The 15,099-nt window shown below is 33.3% G+C and overlaps 1 protein-coding gene across 43 annotated transcripts in view; it reads left to right on the top strand.

The window, feature by feature from the left end:
• LOC124160665 (calcium-activated potassium channel slowpoke) overlaps positions 1-15,099 on the top strand; it is a 364,836-nt gene that overhangs the window by 308,843 nt on the left and 40,894 nt on the right. For 21 of the 43 annotated variants that reach the window (XM_046536598.1, XM_046536596.1, XM_046536597.1 and 18 more), the window contains 4 exons: positions 4,653-4,715; positions 6,156-6,185; positions 6,413-6,545; positions 14,774-14,833. In XM_046536598.1, the coding sequence (XP_046392554.1) occupies positions 4,653-4,715; positions 6,156-6,185; positions 6,413-6,545; positions 14,774-14,833 (286 nt within the window). Of the gene's footprint in view, positions 1-1,320; positions 1,372-3,321; positions 3,343-4,652; positions 4,716-6,155; positions 6,186-6,412; positions 6,546-14,773; positions 14,834-15,099 lie in introns of all 43 variants that reach the window. The other 22 variants (XM_046536620.1, XM_046536602.1, XM_046536600.1 and 19 more) reach the window with 9 other exon arrangements.

The following is a 15,099-nucleotide window of genomic DNA, read 5'->3' as shown; positions in this document are numbered from 1 at the left end:
AAAATTCAGAGTAAATGAAATGCTATTTTCCTATTATTGTTATCTCTTCATCATAATGAATTGTATTTCATATTAACTAGTTTCAATCAGCAGATAATACAAAACGTTTACATTTAATTTATATATAGCTTGAAAAACTAGTGGACTAAGTAAAGTTTGCATAAAAAATAATTATTAATTGGATTTTATTTTTGAGTATTCAGTTTTTATATCCTTTGTTATACTTGCCAGGGAATAAATTTGCCAACATCTTCTCTATGTCTGCTGCGAAGAGCAGGAATGAAATGCTTAATTATGTTGTTACTTTGTGCATGGTAATAAAAATATTAATTTCTGATTTCAATTTTCTATTATTTTGATTCAAGCAAAACAAAAGCTTTTATTGCCATTCGTTTATTAAATTGAACTGCATGGTAGTTAAAAATGATTTTCATTATTGTAGATGCAAGCTGTCTAGTACTCTTCATTTCGTTTATCAGTGTTGGCATAATAGAGTAGAGTAATTAACTGTTTTAAATTTCTTGATTGTCATCTTTTTGTGATGATTTCATTGAGAATTGATGCTATGTCATCCACTATTTGGGCAAATATGATAGCCAGCAAAATTGATCGAAAGAGGAGGTTTCATGGCTCATATTGTACAGGACAATTATTCACAGGAATGTGATGACACCACTTTTTATTGTTACCACTTTATTATGGTGATACAAGCAGCCACTGCCAAAAATGACCACACACCCTCTCTCACCCTGTAGGTGCTTGGCATAACTAAATCCTCCCATTCTTACATATAACAGGCTATACATGCAGTCAGTGGATTCTCTTTTAGGTAGCCTATGCTAGTTATGACCGGAAACAGAATGAAGCTTATAATCTTTTTAAAGAGCCTTTACATTGGATTGTTCCTAGGAAATTGCCTGTGAGCGGTGTCTTACACTGTCGATGTTTAGGCTTGGTATGGATTGCTGCTGCTGCTATTGCAGAAACTTTTTAAAAAGTACATAATAATTACTATATGTTAAATGCATATGAATTTTTTTATCCTTGTGTTATTTGGTATACACGCTCGCCTACTAAACTGCAGGCATCAACCATGGTTTACTTTGCAGAAACTCCTCAGTTGTTAAGTATTATCCTTATTTACCTTAGTGCCGTCCTCATACTCTCCTCACATTCCTTTTCCACCCCCAATGACTAACACTTGTTTTTTTTCTCTCTCCACTTTTACCCGTATCTCCTCAACCCTGACCTGTATTCCCTGCTGCTTCCCCTCCCGCTCCTCTCTTTCTGTAATTCTCATGGTGCTATCATCGGCTGCAGTGGCTACGTTCCGGAAGGGGGTTCGTGCCGTGCAGATGGTGGGGAGGGCAAGTACGTATCGCACACATCTCCAGCCTCCCATCCTCTGAACAACCTATTGTTCATCCATTATCTCTTTAATTTACTCTTCTTCCGATTTGTGCCTCCCTGTGGACTACCAATTAGAAAAAGCTTAATTGTGTATCTGTGCCATTAACTATTTCAGCCCACCCAAGTTGTCTGATAACTGAAAATTTCCTCGCTTCTACTAGCATTCTTAATATCATGGATTAGATCAAGTGTCAACTGTCATCTACTCATTAAATTTCTGTTGAAGAAAAAAATAAATTTTGAAGCCCTTTAGCATGGACAAGCATATTATCAACCTTTTTTTAATGCTACAGCTATTGATTCTTTTACTTCAGCATATCTCTCTCAAGGGATCGATAATATGCTTATTTGTCACCTATTTTTGCTGTTTTGATTCAGTAAAATGATAACATTTGGAAATTATCTCCTAATAATATCTTCATTCTGTATTGCAAATAAATAAAAGCTTACTAGGTGTATTCAGAAAGGTTGATTTTCATGTTTGGTGTCTCGTAAACCTGTTGTATACTTAGTCAGTCTCTGTGACTGGTTCTTCCTAATGCCTTGGTGTTGTCAACGCTTCAGTGACACTATTTGATTCCTTGTTTCGTATTCATAGACTAATCACCTCAGTGACTAACTTTGCATGTGTGTCTGCATAAAAATCCTCTCTTCTACAATCCTATCGTCCAATTTCCTCCTTCCAAAGCTCTCATTTTCTATAGAAATCTCAGAGTCATCTAATGAATTGCAATGTAGAATCTGGCTGTGAAACAATAGTTACTCATGTGACTTTCTTCAGCATGATACCCTAGTTAGGATACAGATAAAAAGGCTATTTTGGGTAGAAATGTTAATTGCATGACTTGATGAATTTCAATAACTATTGTGATATCCTCTGAGTGTCCTTCCAGCCAGAAACAGGAGGAAGCTTAATGGCTGTCAAGTTTGCTATACGATTGATGAGAAAAGTTTTGGAAAATATACTCTACACTGTGTCCCCATCCATGCACCTTGACCATCTGTGTTTTCACCAGTTGCTTAACTGCTGTGTCATGTGTTCTGTGTAGGATATTGTGGGTACAGAAAATAGCCTGGGTTGATTGTCATCTCCCATTAGTATCAGACTTCTGTCGTGATTGCATGTATTCTTTATCAACTGTCTCCTAGTCCCAGTCAATGTTTTTGGTCATTTTTTTCTGTCCAACTTCTTTTGGAGAAGGGAGAATTGGTAAGCAATTACAACCGTATTTATCTGTTTATTTTAATTTCCCCTGTCTGTAATTATTCCTCTTTCCATTTTTGAAATTTTTTTCCGACAACTGAAGGAGTTGTGTTAATTAAGTGGTTACAGTTACATAGAAGTATTTTTTACCCTTTGAATTTTTCAAATAGTTTTTTTTTAATTCTGTAGTTGATTCATTTTGATGGTATCTAAAACCATTAGAAATTATTGCAATATTTTCCCATTTTTTAATTTTTTGTTGTTGATGCTACTCCCTTCTCTATTCCAACCTTTAAAAAGCATCATCTGGACTTGATTCTTCTGGTTATAGTCTCTTGGGATTGTTCATCAACATTTGTTTCTCTCTAATCTCCAGCCCAGCTCCATGCACAAGAAGTATTGCAATCTCATTGTGGTTAGTACATGGTATATATATGTGTAACGAGTATCAATTTTGCATCAAGAAGTGAAATCTACTTTCATGTGTATAAATTGATGTTCAGTTGTCTTCTCGATTGTGGAAAAATTGACTTCCATTCTGTGTTCTGTTGTTTCTTTGGTTTATGCACTAAAACCTCTTTCTCTTCTCTTTCCCTCATCTCTTTGTTCCCTCATCTCTTTGTTCCCTCATCTCCTTTCAATCCATTTCCCCCTCCATGACTCCTCTGCTCCTTTTTCTTGCTCCAATTTTCCTTACATGCCTATAGGTGAGGACTACACTTATACAAGTAAGTTAGGTGATTCATTGATAATTATAATGCCTATATTTTTGTACTGTAACATTATTGATATAAATGTCACAGTTAGAACCTTAAAGCTATCACCTATTTTTCATTTGAGACAGCATTTTATTTTCATTGTGTTTAGATACAAGTTGCCTTTTAGACACGACACAAAACCTGTATAATTACTGGTCACGGCACTGCTGCTTATACTAGAAAATTTTTTGAACCTTCATTACAATTGGTGTATAAAATAAGCAGTATTCAAAATGTTACCCACTTAGATATTTTTTTTTCTAGGGTTGAGTCCCCATGAACGGTAGTCAAGTGTTAAATTCCTCAACTGCAGGACTTAATTTCTTTGTACATAGATATAACTGCATCTTTAAGAAAAACTTTTTCATCCTCTATGATAGGCCTTGCTTGTATTAGGCATGGGAAGCTATTGCTACCCCTTTTGCGTCTTCTTTTTACAAATTAGTGCATTATTTCACATTTTTGCCATTAAGAGGCCATTAGATGATGCTGTAAAAATTATGCATGATATTTAATGTATGCTGAAAACATTGAATGCTGATAATTGCATGTTCTGAGAATTTGAAGCCAAATACTTAGCATGCTTATATATTCTAACACCTTCTCATATTAGTTATAATTGATTATACTCTAGTAATAAAGCAATTGTGAACTAGCCTACTGTGTAATGTTTATTGTAGAAGTGTTTGATTTTTTGATAAATATCTGAAAAAATCACTTTCATGTAACTTGTAGGTTATGTAAAAAAGAGTGTAGTTGATGTTTCTATAAATGTTTACATTTATACATAAGTTTGAAAATATTATATTATTTTTTCAGAATTATAATGTATTAATGTAGCACATGTGTGTGTTAATCAAATTAATGGTATTTCAATAGATTAAATTCAATAATTTATTAGATATCAAAATTATTAGTTGAATTCTACATTGTTCATTATTAGGTTGGTTGCAAAAATAAATGCCTCTTGTAACTGAATTAAAACTCAATACATATCTTTGAAATTTTAAAATAAAGTTGAAATTTGAAATCCAATAGTAATAGTCAGAAATATTTGTGGTGAATATTATTTATGCAACTAACATATTAAAAGTCATTTCTTCATAACAATTTCTTTTCCATTTATGAGTCACCTAGTTACACTCATTCACTGAGATTCCTTATCCTTGGAAACCCTCCCATCAGCCTTCACACTCTTAACTCACATAACCTGCCTGTCAACTTTTTATGGACCACAGTGAAGAGATAACCTTCAGAAAGGCGTGTGGTTTCCCTTACAGATGATCACCACCCTCCCCCTACGTTTACGCCACCTGAGTTACCCAAGAAGGTTCACGTGAGAGGTACAACTCTTTTTTCCCCCTCAAAGAGGTGGAAGATGAGAGTGGGAGTTCTTTTTTGTTTACTTTATGGGTTTAGTGATGATGGGGTTGGAGGGAGGGCTGCTTGTGCATAATTTGACTCCCACTTGTCTTGCCATAGCATGGGATAAACCAATTATAAATTTTATATGGTTTCTGGATGCAAAGTATGTAGAAGGGAAGTTGGTAAATATAACTTGTGATTTAAGGAAAGTGGTTCGTGGAGCCAAAACTCATGTCAGTCATCTGATCCTTTGCTTTGTCATCAAATTACAAGCAGCATGAAGTTGATTAATCCCATTAATTTTTTTCCATATAAGTATCACTGATGTTTCAATGTCTTATACGAGTGGAATTTACTGACCTTCCCATCTACTACAAGCTTATTGCTTTTGAAAAATGAGTTTGTGAATTAAAAATGCTTTATAATGTTTTGTCATTTTGTAAAAATTTAACCCACTAACTTTGTCTGTATTTATTTGCCACTATTGTTACTTCAGCATAGTTTATCCCATACTAAACTATTAATAGTATTTTTTTATTTTAAATCACTTGCATACATTTATTATTGTCTCTGATATGATTTATCCCCAAAATCAACTTTTTTCTTCATGCTAATCTGAAGGACTGTTCTGATTTAAGATTGCATTTTTGTCACTTTCATCAAAGGCATGCTTTATATAAATTATTCTCCCTTCCAAGTATTTTTGCAATATGACCATTAACTTGTGACAAAAAGTGATACATCCTTTTTAATAAGTTTTTCACTGTGAAATTGTCAAAAATGTTGTGTTAAATACATAGATTTTTGCCATTTTTCACTCGACATACATCTAGCCACATGTAACATGCACAGTAAATTAATCTTACCTACTATCATTCCAATTGTTATCCTAATTTACACTTCATTCCCAAAGTAGCTTTGCATTTGTTTCATAATAATGGAAGTTTTTTATTCAGTAGAATCTCTAATCTCATTAATTCATCCACATATAATTGTGCTGAAATTTGTTTTGCATGGTTATGAAAGTTTTTCTGTTAGCATAATTGCATGTTCTAATTATCACATTTTATCATTGTCTGTCATCTTTTAAATGTTTAGTTGTTCTAGATAGAACTTTGCAACTAGTGAAACAATTAGTGTCATAGATATCAAGGAAACTTTTGCGAGCATTTTGCTTTCAATAAATTTTTTGCCAAATAACTTGCAAATCAAATCAAACCCCTGGAACACTTAATTGTATTCAAATAATGCTATTGCTTTTGTTAAAGATCTACATATCAATTTTAAAAATTGAATTTGCACTATTTTCAATTCTCATCTATTCATCAAAAAAAATTAAACTGACTACTAAAGAACTATACTTAAATCTAGATGTTTCCATTCAATTTTCAAGTTTTACTTTTCTATTTTTTTCATAGGTGAGCCGATCCGAGATCGGGAGGACCCAAGTAAGTGGCCGATAAAGAGATTGCCTTTCTTCAACTAATAATAAAATATTTATTTTTATCCTTCTTTATACATATTAATGTTCCCATCAAATTTGTTGTAATAGCTAATAATATGAGTGAGAGTATTTCAGATGATAAGTAAAAACTGTGGCTTTTTAATCTGAATGTTTTCCAAAAATACTTCTGCTAGCTAAATCTTTTTAAATCTTTTGATTGCTCTATCACAGTGTTGGGGAATAGGAATAACCAGCGCAATAACCAGGTGATGGTGAACTCCACAAAACAAGTGAATAAAGTCAAGCCGAATGTTAACAGAGCTACTTCCGATAATCTAGGATCTCCTAATCAGGGTTATAACAGGTGAGTATGCTGCAAATGTATTCAATATCTTTCTGATCTCTTGTTACAGATTCGTCCACAATTCTTTACAACATGATAGAAATATTAATAATAATGTCACTTGTATAAGATATTTTAAGAAACAATCGCTTATGTATAAGTATTCCATTTATGTTAAGAGTAAGAGACTCCATACAAGATTGGGGAATATCATAGTACTTCTTATTTGAGCAATAAAGAAGGCAATATGTCTATATTTTTATTCCAAGTTTTAGAAATCGTTATTTTGATGCATAAACAATGCATACTCACACTTTCGAGTGCTAGATAGGACATTATTTTTAACAGTGAGGGAGCTTAGTTTTTGCCTCTAAATTGGAAAATTTCATAATATTTAGTGTTATTTAAATTCATTGATTTTTTTCTCCTGAAATCCCAAATGTTGACATGACAGAATGAAAAATTTCCTGCTATTTATGAATTATAATCAGTCCTTCCAGCCTGGATAGTCTGCCAACATTGGTGCAATTATTAGCTGGCTAGCTTTCTATACTATAGAATTTTCTACTGTAATTCACAATCTGGACACTATAATTCTTTTAATTGGATTGATTAGTTTGAATTAAAAGTTAGCTTAGTTTTTTAAAGACGAATTAGATGGAATATTCAGAGTAAAAATATTTTTAAATTACCGTTACGTTATTCTCAGTATTTGCACTGCGTTAATTCTGTAAAAGTAACTTTTTTTGTCTAATCTTGCTATTGAAAATGTCATTAAAGTCAGTTTTTCTTGTGATTTATATTTTAATCATACACCAAGGTGATATTTTGCATAAAAAATGTATCTCGCTATGCACATTCTGGTTTCATGCACAAATAATTATCAATATGCAGGTACTGAATTTTCCCTGGGAATTTAACTAAATTTTCCTTTGAATGTGAAATGGGAAATATAGAGATTTCCCATAATAAATTTTTTAAATATAGTTTCGGCTTTTATAATATTTTTAATTATGTTAATAATACACATTAAATGCTTTATACCAGGCTTGATAAGAAAATAATTGTGATTTGAGCCTGATATAGTCAAATTATTTGCACAACCACAATATCAGTGTTGAAATATAGTGCTGGCTTCTTCAAAACATTAGCGAACAAGCACCTGTCACTGTTGGCACAGAATGTGGAGGTTCACTGTGTTCTTCACAATTCCATTCTCTTGATTTTTTGCATGAAAAAAATGTCACTTTTTTCTCTAGTCAACAAGGATACTATGGTCCTCAGTCATATTTTGTGTACCGCTAGTACAAGTGCTGTGTTTTTATTCAGTCCTATTAAACGTTTAACATTGCAGTAGAAACTTGTTATTACGAAACTTATTTACCCAAAGTTACATCTGTTGTCATTCAATTGTTGAGGGAAGGGCTAGTGTTGTCACTTTCTTGGAGTCTTTGGTCAGATTTACAGTCACAACAATTATACTTTGTTGATTCAATGAAGTAAAATATTGCTATATATGATAGAAGTTTGATAGAATTCTGTTTTTTGCATTTACAGAAGTTATGTTTCAAGTTTTAATACTTGATGTTCCATCGTGTTGTCCTATCTATGAAAAACTTTTTGTCCTTTCCCACATTGTACCTTTCTCTGTCTTCAATTTTTTAAATGTCCTTGGAAAAGGCAAAAATGGGATTTTACCTTTTGATAATTTGAGTCCTGTAGAATCATTTCAGGGTTTGGCTCAGCACCCATTGCACTTAAGGCCGTAGAGATATTAGGAGTTGAAACTTAATAAGATATTTCACATTTTTTGCTAGAATAGAATTACTGGAAAATTGTGGCTGCGGACAATTGATCATCTCATTGAGTTTCTCATTAACTCTTGGAAGATATGGCTATCAGTACTGTTATATATTGCATTATTGATATAGTAGCATATCCCTTTATGACAAAATCATGTTGCACCTCTTTGTATCCAAACTATAAGACCCATAAAATTTCAAGGCATGGTTCATTTGCCCTATATTTGCTACATACTGTTAAAATTTTATGCCTAGTCTCATTTTGATTGGAAATACTTAAGGTATTATTTATCAGGATAAAATTAATTGAAGTAGTGGTCAATTTTCTATCATATAATGAATATTATTAAAATATTCATTTATTGTTGTTTTCGTTGGTTACGGCTTCTGGGGAAAAAATTTTTGCTAACTTACCAAATCAGGTGGCATTGCAAGAATAAATCTTTTATTGCATATATTCCTCAAAGACCTACTTATGTACCAAAAGGATTTGGGATATTAGCAATTCTATATCATTATTACTGTTAGTATTTCACCAAGTAAGCTCATCTACCATTGAATGTATTGATTTAATCAGCTAACTGTTCATTTTGACTAACATTGAGGCTGCTAATCACTTGCAATTTATTGATCAGCTTTTCGCTGCTGGAATCTCCTTGATGTGTGTATTTGCTTAAGGTTTTCTGCTGGGAATGAGTCTCATCTTGCATTCTTGCAACTGCTTTTTGATTTGTAATTATGAATGAGCAAAATGAATTGTCATCCATATCCTTTCAACTCTGGTACTGCATTCCTAGGAAGCTAGTAATTAACAGAGGGAAAATTTTACCTACCGTGAATACATACACATGGAGTGTCCAATCAAGCGATTACATTTTTATTGTACCTTTAAGTACATATTCCAATAGCAACATTAATTTTAACAATCAATATTGATCCCATTCTGATAAAGTGATTCACAAAATATCATATTTGATGTTGATTTATTCAGTTTCTTGTTGATCCAACTTGAAAATTTTATTTGCCTTAGGAAAACAAACCTTAGTGTCTGCTATTAATTATGAATGCTGTGAAAGTACTTCAACAACTATAATTATTAGTAACATAATTTGGGAAGAGTGCTGAAACTTCTTACGCTTTTGTGTATTCCTTGGCTTAGCAGTGGTTATTCATACAGTGATGAGTGTTTAAAGTACCTTATGAATAATGCATTCAAGGTTTTTCCTATTTCATAGCAAATCATTAAATGAAAGTAATAATTGAATAAAAATAATTATGATCCACAACCTCATTTTTTCCTTTTAGCAGAGCATAAATTTGTCACTTAAAATACAGATGCTCTGTGGACTTAATAAATTGAGATTTTATCATTACGTGCTGCCTGGAGAATCTTGAACAAAGTTTTGTTCATTTATCTGCCTGGAAATATGTATTTAACATTTGTTTGCAAAAAAGATTCTTCCATGATATGATATGATCCATGTGGCTCTGAAATCAATACAGCCAGCTTGGTTGAAGTTTGATGGCCTAATTCTTAGTTGCTTTACGTAATTATGGCGGGAGAAACTTTTTGTGTGGCTATCTATTGTGTTTTCTTTTTGTTGCTTCAATTATGTAGTCTTTCCCTGAGCCTGCATGCTCTATTCTAGCCGATTTTTATGGTATCTCCAAGCATGGTTGCTTTTAATGGGGCCTACCTCAATATAAATATGCAGCTTTGGAGGGGGAGGCTGATGAATATTTCATAACATACCTTGAAATATGTATAGTGGCTTTGAGGAAGAATCTTCTACTTCATTCAAAAATTTGTGTGTTAATCAATTATTACTTGGATGAGTTTTAATTAAAGGAAGGAATAATACTATGCAACTTAATCTCTTGTTGTCAACTTAAAAATTGTTCACTTAAACAGAGCAACCCTTAGAAAATAATAATTTATATGAAAGGGAGCTGGTAGTGTGACATGGAGAAATGAGTTTATTATTTCACACATTCTTACGTATTTTAAGTTTCTGAAGGACCACATTGGATCTTTTAATCTTCATGGGATGACTCAGGGCTAGTGGGTGATTGACTAATTTTCAAGGATCCTGCGCTCCACTTGCAGAAACATCTGAAAGTAGTAGATCGTATGCAGCTGCTTGTATAATGTCACAAATGATACTTAGCCTCTTATTTTTTTATAATCATTATTAACAATTAAGCTCACATGAATGAAATTCATCACTTCTCTGTCTCAAGATTTCTTAAGTATGTTATTACAGATGACAACTACATCTTCTAACTTCAAATTTCATGGACAAATTTCGTAAGAGCAAGTTTCTACTGTATCAAATTTTGTAGAATATGAATCTGATTACAGAGTTAACTTGTCTGTGGGAAAACATGGCCATAGTTATGACATATTGCCTCCTCAACTGTTTGTGTAGCCACTTTAAAATTGGGATCTCTACCAAATGACATCAACGCACAATAGACCTTCATATCTACTACAATGAAAATTCTACGTGCTGTTACTTCACTTACCTTTGACATGCAAGATAGCATAAAACGTTCATTACCTTATATTCTAGTGGAGTTAATGACGAATTCTAATGCATTGGCAGTAAACCTTGTATAGTAAAGACAAGTATGTATTGGGTTTTCTCTAAAACACTTAATACAATCAGTTTTTACTGTCAGAAACTCACAAACTGCATATTTTTAGTGAATTTGTATTAAATAAATGTTAATGCTGCAAACAGTGAAATTTATTTTCTGTTAATTATTTTGTTTTTGTGTGTGTTGATTGATGTGGGATCCTGAGTATGTATTTGGAATGCCAACGGAGTATTAGGGGCTGTCTTTTAAGGCACGTGTACCTATTTGTCTTCTTATGTCCTTCATTAAAATTCATTCCTTTCTAAGCCAGAAATTCCACTTGCGTCTGGAGTTATATACATGTATACAAGGTACATATTTGTTATGCAACTAGTCTTTCCCTTACTTTGTTACTGATCAGGGATTTAGCATGAGGGAGGTTCAAACATGAAATGAAAAGTAGGTTTTTTGCTATAAAATCGTTCAAGCTTTCATCGAGTTATATTCATGTTGATAGCTCAAAGTATTCTCGGAATTTTTGGTTATTTACCAGTGAGGCACTTGAACAATAGTCATAGTTACAAGGTTAAAGAGAGTGAAGCAGCCATCTCTTATTTTTCTGAACCATAGTTATGATGTCAGATGTTTGAATTATGAGACACATAAATAGTTAAATCAGTGATGAGGTGCATTTGCTTATATATTTAAGCACTCCAAAATTTCATCATCTAAACTGTTTGTGGTTGGCGACAGCCATGCTGGATGTAGGTTGAGGCACCAGCCCTAGTGTTTACTTAGGCCTTTGCTTTCAATATTTGATGATACTTTAACCCCTCTGCAGCTGTATCTAGATTGTAAGTCTTCCACTCTGCGCTGGAAAATTTGCTAGGGAGCCTAGATCCTTTTTTCTTCCAGGAGGATCAGAGCAGTAAAAGACCCTTATAATCCTCTCGCGATCCTTTTCCCAGGGCCCACAAGGATCCCACCCACTAAGAGATGCATTAATGGAATATGGGATATATGGGTGAAATTATTTGAATGGATAAAATCTACAGGACAATTATGTATTGTTTGAAGTTTGTTAGTTATTTTATGTTTAAGATGATACCTAGCACTCAGGGAATCGGTTGATATTTGCCCGAATTGGTTAAAACTTGTGTTCTCACACCCAGTATCCATAAGCCATTGAGAGGGAATCGGAAGGGCAAGTTATTTCCTCAACGGAATGGAGTAACCTACTTGGGAGGGACTATTTTGGGTAAGAAGAGAGGGTTATGAATTATCCAATTCATGAAAGAAAGATTTGGGGCTGTAAAGACAAAATGGGTTTGGCAGAACAGGTCATAAGAGATGGTCGAACATTCTTGAACATTTTTTCCATGTACTGTAGTACTCTTGTAGACATATGCTTTCCGCTACTGAGGAATTACTATGTACTTGGAAAAAGATTTTGATAATAAGTGAGTCAGCTCAAATAAATCTCTTCAAATCCAATTTATATTAGAGGAATTTACTGCCAAGAGAATTATGTCTTTGCTCTGCTGCCATTCCATTAGTAGTTTCTCTAACCTGATGTTAATTAGTTTATATTGAGCTGTTTTCCAAAGGAAAGAAAATCTGAGGAGTTTGAGGAGCGAAAAAACTACAGTAGAGCTCACATGAAATCAACTTGCTTTCTTTCTCATTTCACCTTGAAAAGGCCCTTCCGCTATTGTAAAGAATCCTACTGATAACAAATATTTTAGGTTTTTTATATTTTTCAATGGAGGAAAACCGATTCCTTTAAAACATCTTGTCAATCTTTTTATTTTATAGTTATTAATTTTTTTTATTAATCTTTTACCCTATCAAAAAGAAGTTTTACTGCTGATCATTTGTGCACGCACATGCTAGTCTACAAGCATCATCTCATTTTACTATAATGAAGGTTCACGCAATTGTAAGTAATGGCCATCAATTACAAAATCTAATGAAAACATTTTATTATTGATTTTAAACACACTGCAAGTGAAATGTCTCTCTAAGTACACTATCAATATTTGGAAATTCATAAGTTACTGAAAGTATCACTTATGCAATTTATTGCATTAAAAATCATTCCGACTATTGGAAACATGCTGAAATTTCATGTACCAGGTTATTTGGTAATATAAGCTCTTGAAATTTTCCAAAGCACTTAATTTTTTTTAAGACAAAAATGGAATCAGAATTTAATTTCAAATCATGGACTGAAAAACTTTTCAATGTCTTCAATGAGCCATTTCAGATTCAAAGAGATTTTGTCTTGTTGTAGCCAAAAAAGCTATTCTCAATATTTCTCCATGAGTAGGGTTACTACCTTTCTTCGACTTGACAGATAGAAGCAAACCGCTGTTTTCCTGATGGCATTGCTGAGGGTCAAGTCTATGCCACTGTCCTCAAATATCCATTGCTTAAGTGATTTAATTAATTCTCATCCAATCATCCCATGCCCTCCTATTTGATAAGAGGTAAAGAGCTTCTGCTACATTATATCTCTGGGCGTGCAGGACTGCATGAATGGCAGTGGGCCCTTAAATTGGAATAAAAGCTCTTTCCTTGGTGTATTTGGACAGTAAACAATTTCATTAATACTTTCAAACACCCCTCTACCTTTAGGAAAAGATCTTATCAAATAACCACGTATGTCATTATTGTAGTGTGCTTCAAATTATAGGGGAGAAAAACTTCCTCATATTAATAATGTTGTTTGGTTATTACTTACTTAGTTGTCAGCTGCCTCAGATTCATTTTTTAAGTAGTATCAGGTACCAGTTGATCCGTTTCTGATTTCAAATGAAAGTGAGAATGACCTTTTCACATGAAGTCCATCCTTTTTCCTGTTCCCAACTCATTTTATCATGGGGTGCTGCTTTTTCAAACAAGGTTGTAACAGATCCTGTTAGTTCATAGGGTTTCTGCGAAGCAGATGGAAGTATGCAGCTTACTCAGTGACGATATGAACTAGCTGTAGTGTTCCTTACTTTGCTCACCTGCAGAATGAGCCAAAGTGTGAAGATTGGGAAGAGTCAAAATATCTGCCATTACCTGTACCCAGCCTTAAACTTGGCATCCTCTGGTATCAAACCAAGAGTAATGGAGTGCATGACTGTTGCAAGTAATAGGTATCAAGTAATAGGCCGAGCCAGAATTATGTGGACTTCATACTTCAATTAATTTCTTAAAATTTGACCTATTTTATGCGTATGCACTGGAGGATATTTATTTGAAGAGCTCCTTGGTATTATGTAGTTTTTTTTAAATTAGATTACCATTAAACTTACATTGAAATTTTATTTTGATGTATTGAACATATTGTTGACTTGCCCTTGTGGCGCACAAACAATTGTGATTTATCTGCAACGTATATACAATGCAAGAGTTAGCCATTATGAGTTAGCTTTGCTAATTGAAATGTTGAATGGAACAAGTTTAGGCCGTGCAGTAAGAGAATTAAAATCATTCCATGTTTGAAGTTTGTAGTTGATTTGGTGCTTCATTTGGAAGACTCTAAAATTTCACTAATTTTCCCCTTGTTAATTATTCCATTTTCATGTTGAAATCAACATCACCTTTTCCTCGTCCTCCAATTTTTATTTACTTTAACATTTCCCTTCTGTGTTCATTGACTGTGAATCCCTTTATATGTGAGACTGGGCATTTGTATCAAATCCAGGAAATATTAACTTTATCATTCCGAACCTAATGATTCCAGTGACTTAGCTTTCCATATGTCATTGACCTGTGGTCTTAATACTTGTTTAGTTAATTTATTAGGGCTTAACATCATGGTCATTTGCACAAAGTAAGCTTATTGAGTGTGGCAAAGTGATTTCCATGTCATTCCAGGAATCAAGAGGACACGACATATGCTGGCTATCACCTTGCCTATGAAGTGAAAAAGCTCATGTATGCTTACTGCTCTCTCTCTCTCTCTTTCACTTCTTGTCTTTTAGACTATGAATTTCCATTTTTATCTTCCAATTAATATCTCCATAAAACCAGTTGATAGGACCATGCATGCATTTTTGTCCATATTCACTGTTTTGTCTTCTTGTCATTATACCTGGCATTGTGCTCATTATAAATGGTTGTCTTTGTGCACATAGATGTGTTGGTGTTTCATGTTTTAACATAATTTATTTGTGTCTCTATGTATTTAATTACTTTCTTAC

The sequence above is a fragment of the Ischnura elegans genome, chromosome 6 (genome assembly GCF_921293095.1).
Source record: "Ischnura elegans chromosome 6, ioIscEleg1.1, whole genome shotgun sequence".
NCBI classification, from domain to species: domain Eukaryota; kingdom Metazoa; phylum Arthropoda; class Insecta; order Odonata; family Coenagrionidae; genus Ischnura; species Ischnura elegans.
The sequence above is the reverse complement of the archived record's forward strand: the minus strand, read 5'-3'. Positions and strand labels throughout refer to the sequence as shown.